General features: G+C 33.2%; 1 protein-coding gene across 1 annotated transcript in view; it reads right to left on the reverse strand.

The window, feature by feature from the left end:
* CSMD1 (CUB and Sushi multiple domains 1) overlaps window positions 1-4,922 on the reverse strand; it is a 972,765-nt gene that overhangs the window by 146,236 nt on the left and 821,607 nt on the right. The window contains exon 42 of the mRNA XM_007944438.2: window positions 3,234-3,428. Coding sequence (XP_007942629.2) covers window positions 3,234-3,428 — 195 coding nt within the window. The remainder of the gene's footprint in view (window positions 1-3,233; window positions 3,429-4,922) is intronic.

The following is a 4,922-nucleotide window of genomic DNA, read 5'->3' on the forward strand; positions in this document are numbered from 1 at the left end:
TATATATATATATATATGACAAAATAAAAGCTTTCTGAGGTCCTGTGATAGGCAAAACTCTAAGATGGCTTCAAGATTACTGCTCCTCTAGTTCACATACCTCACAAAGTCCTCCTGAGAACAGGTGAAACTGTGACAAGGTTACCAATCTACCAACTTTGAGTTAATAAAAATTATATTATCTGGTGAGCTTGACCTAATCAAGAGACCCTTAAAATGAGCTGAGCCTTTCCTCAAGTCAGAAATATTTAAATGGTTAGAGTCTGGGAGATAGGAACACATGGTAAGAAACTAAGAGTGGCTTCTCCTAGTTGAGAATAGTTTCCAAGGAAGACTGGCAAGGAAACAGGGACTTAAGTCACATATTCACAGGAAATAAATGCTGCCAACACTCAGTGACCTTTTAAGTGAGTTTTTCCCTAGTTGGGCCTCCAAATAAGGACATACTTGTCCTGCCTTGATTTCAGGCTTATGAGACAACAAGTAGAGAGAGGACCTAGTTAAAATATGTCTAACACCTGACCTACAGAAATTATGAGATAGTAATTTATTTTATGCCATAAGCTTATGGTAAAGGAGTTCCTGTAGTGTAGTGAATTGGCATTTGGCTGCTAACCAGAAGGTCAGCAGTTGAAACCCACCAACTGCTCCATGGAAGGAAGATGGGACAATCTATTTCCATAAAGATTTATAGCCTTGGAAACCTAATGGTGGTCACCATGAATTGGAACACACTCAATGGCAATGAGTTTTTTTCTGTTTTTCTTTTTCAAGCCTGTGGTAATGTGTTACTCAGAAACAGAAAATTAATATAGTGATAACTTTGGTAACTATTAAGAATATACATTCCCTGAAATGGAAAATTTTAGGAACCTCAGCTTTTGAAGAGGTTAAGATATATATATATTATATATACATATATAATATATATATATATATATATATACACGTATATATATATATTTAAAGTAGAGTGTATTTTAAATGAAATTGCTGAAGGGAATTCCTAGACTTGCATCCAATTTCCAGAGGCAAATCAGAGGGTAAAGGTGTGTTTGGGTGGGTATAGGGAACTGTGAGAGTAGCTATAGATTTCCAAAATGTAACCACGTTATAATTTGAATACAAAATTAAGTAGTGAGTACAGTATCTAATAACAAGTATAGTAAAAAATGAAAAATCATTGGTATGTTCTTCTGTTAGTGGGGGAAAAAAATGCTCAATAGACCTTAAAATATCAGTATGAAAAATCTTTTTTGGAAAAGAAAACAAATAAACATTTTTTTATTTGGCCACAAAAGTGATTATAAGCTCTGTATCAACTTTCCTACCTCATTAATCATATGAACAACAAGATTCATATCTTTTAATGCGTATCTTATTCTCTTTCTCCATTAAAAGGCACCAGGGGTGATTCCACATTTGAGTAAGGAAACTCAGGAAGAGTACAAAACCTTCTATCTTTATGAGAAACAAGGATAATTTCAAAGACATCAGGAAGATGAGTGAGAGAAGTCTTGTAAAAGGGACACTGTCAGCCACATGGTGACAATGTGAACTGCCCTATCTCTACAATCCCCATAAGAACACCCCACCCTCAAGAAGTAAACATGTATCTTTCATTAAGATCCTGTTTCTCTTTGAAAGTGACAAAAAAATGTTGACTGGAAGACCTGGTGTCAGAAATAGGTAAAAGTAAATGCTTCTAATTCCTTCTCAACTCTCTTTGCTGCCTTGGATAACTTGAGTTTCTAAATCACAAAACTGACCTTCATGTGTGGATAAATGTGAGAATAGTTGTGTTTGAGTATAGGGAAGGAGAACATTTAAGTAGTAGAAATATAGCAGAGGAAATTCACTGCAAATTCAGTAACCATATAATTAATCATTCAAACCAGGACACTTTTCAGAATAACAAGGAAGCCATTAATAATTACCCTGGGAAAAAGCTTCAATCAGCACTGTCCTGGGTAAATAGTGAGGCATGTCACCAAGACTATAAAGAATATGAGACCCAGGAGGTCAGTGACCTTTCCTAATTTATCTCTGTGTTCCTGGTGAATAGCTTGTAGTACGTGTTTAATTAACATTTGTTCTATTAAGAGCTGAATTAAAATGATTATCAAAGACAGCTAAGCATTAATTCTTTTGTTTTTTTCCTCTTTTTTATTCTGGTTTATTCTTAGTAAACCATGTATTTTACAAATTTTACATTGGTCTAACTACTTCTTTCTATGCATGATAATTTATTGTGAACAATAAACTAAGATTGTATATTAAATATGTCTGAATCAAATAGCACTCTAAATAATACTATTGTTTTATTTTTCTGTTTATTCACATTTAGTATGAAGCTTAATCAAAGGCTTAACCACTTGTCTTGTACCTAACAGAACAACAATCTCCCTTTTCAAGACTGTTGTTTGAGAACACAGTATATTTATCATAAACACTATTTCCCAACATCTAATTAGAACTTTTCAATGTCAGTGTATGGAATAACAGTGATGTTTTTGAACACAGGCATATATATATATATATATATATATATATATATATATACACACACACATTTATAACTACATATACATATATATACACACATTTATACCTACATATACATATATATAATACATATATATGTTGTTGTTGTTGTTGTTATGTGCCGTTGAGTCGGCCCCGACTCATAGCGACCCCTCCTTGGGTTTCTGAGGCAGTATCACTAGGGAAGTAGGATTGCCCAACCTTCCTTCCGAGGAGTGGCTGGTGGGTTTGAACGGCCAGCCATCTGGTTAACAGGCAAGTGTCTTAGCCACTATGCTACCAGAGCTCATATATATACACATTTATACCTACATATACACATATATACATATATATATATATATATACACACACATGTATATATATACACATATATATACATATATATGTGTGTGTGTATATATATATATATATATATATATATATATATATATCCCCTTAGCTGATATCTGAAATTTTATAAAATATGATCATTAATGAAAAAAGCAATATTTACCATCTAATCCCGCAGTTATGTTTCAGCATGTCACATAAAAATGCTTTTCCATTATTAAATTTTAAAGAAATGTAATTTGCATATATCTGTAATCTAAGAGACGATGATATAATTTAATATGTTAAAATGAGGATGCTATTGATATCAATAATTAGAATGCCTACCTAATCTGGAAAATACATGTGTTACTCACCTTTACAACTTGATCTCTCCTCTCCTATGTTCCATGTTCCATTAGCTTGGCACTGGATGAGTCTTCTTCCTTCTAAGTAGTAACCAGGACTGCAGCTCAGCACTACTTGAGCTCCATACTCATTCCGTGATCCAGAAACCAGTCTCCAGATGACATGTTCTGAGAGCTGAGCTTCAATACTAGGGCACGTTACCGCTAGAGAAGAAACATACTTAACATCATAATTTTTTCTCAAGGAATTAAACCATGCTTAATTATAATGGTAAGGGCCAGCTATATGAAACAAATCTTGTACACATTATGTCAGGCTTTGTTTCCTGTCCAAATAGTCACATATTATGTATTACATATTACATTAGATTTTTTTCCTCCTATCCAAATGGTAACAAAGGAATGATAACATATGTAAAAATGCATTGCATTCAATAGTCTCAATACAGGCAATCTTGCAGTCAGATTGAGATTTAGAGGAATAATAATCTTACACAAAGTTAAACAATTCATCTGGGATCTACGAAACCCTTTGTGAGATAAATGAGCTCAGGCATATAAAGATCTTACATATAATTTATCTCAATATCCTCTGAGAAACTTGGAATAGTAATTGTGTAATTGAAAACCAGTTTCAGGAAATCAGATACCTACCTTCACTCCTTTCAATATAAGACACCCATATGTAATATACTTCACATGTTACTAGATTTATAAGCAATACACACATACACACACACACACATTGGACTAACACAGTCAAGAAAAGTATTTAACAATCCTTAAACCAGATAATCTACGCATGCCTTTAGGGTAAGGCCTAGAATATTGTTGTTTAGTGCCCTGTAATTGATTCTGACTCATAATGACCCTGCAGGACAGAGTAGAAATCCCCACAAGATTTCTTCAAAACAAACAAAAATCACTGCTGACAAATTGGTACTGACTGATAGCAACCCCTCCTGGGATTTCCAAGGCAGTATCTCTATGAAAGTAGATTGCCCAGCCTTCCTTCCGAGGAGTGGCTGGTGGGTTTGAACCATCAGCTTTCTGGTTAGCAGTCAAATGCCTTAGGCACTACACTGCCAGAGCTTCTTTTAGTAATAGTAGTAGTATAGTACAATATTACTAGTTGGACTTCAAGGGGTTTATAAATATGCTGAAAATAAATATGGAACTTTGGATATGTGTGTATATGTGTATTTATCAAAAGAACCAATTCTCTAAATAAATTGAAATTTCATTATCTAGCGTCCATCACAATCAGCTACTCCAAAAATGGACCAGTTTTTTAGGCCTGCAATAATTGCATTATTTACATTTAAATTCTATATAAGTCCATTGCAATTACTTCAGATGTATCCAAAATGTTACAAGGATTTCATCTAGTCTTCTGTCAATAATTTACCAGTATAATATGCAAGTAAACTGAGAAAATAGGCCGTTTTGATATTATACAAACAGTAATAGCAACAAGATTTAAAATGTAAAAGAAACTTGCTAATTTAACATTAATATTTAGATATATTTTCCTTAGCTATAGTTTAGATAAAGCAATTATTCTAAATTCACATGGATAACAAATGTTTTAATTATCGATATTAATGAAATTCTTCTCAAAGTAGAAGTAACTTTCAAATTTCAGGCAAGATTTCTATTCATAAAAATAGTCTACAAAGTCTTTTCAACTTATAGACC

This window comes from Orycteropus afer, unplaced genomic scaffold (genome assembly GCF_000298275.1).
Source record: "Orycteropus afer afer isolate SDZICR_OR568_19922 unplaced genomic scaffold, OryAfe1.0 scaffold00125, whole genome shotgun sequence".
NCBI lineage: Eukaryota > Metazoa > Chordata > Mammalia > Tubulidentata > Orycteropodidae > Orycteropus > Orycteropus afer.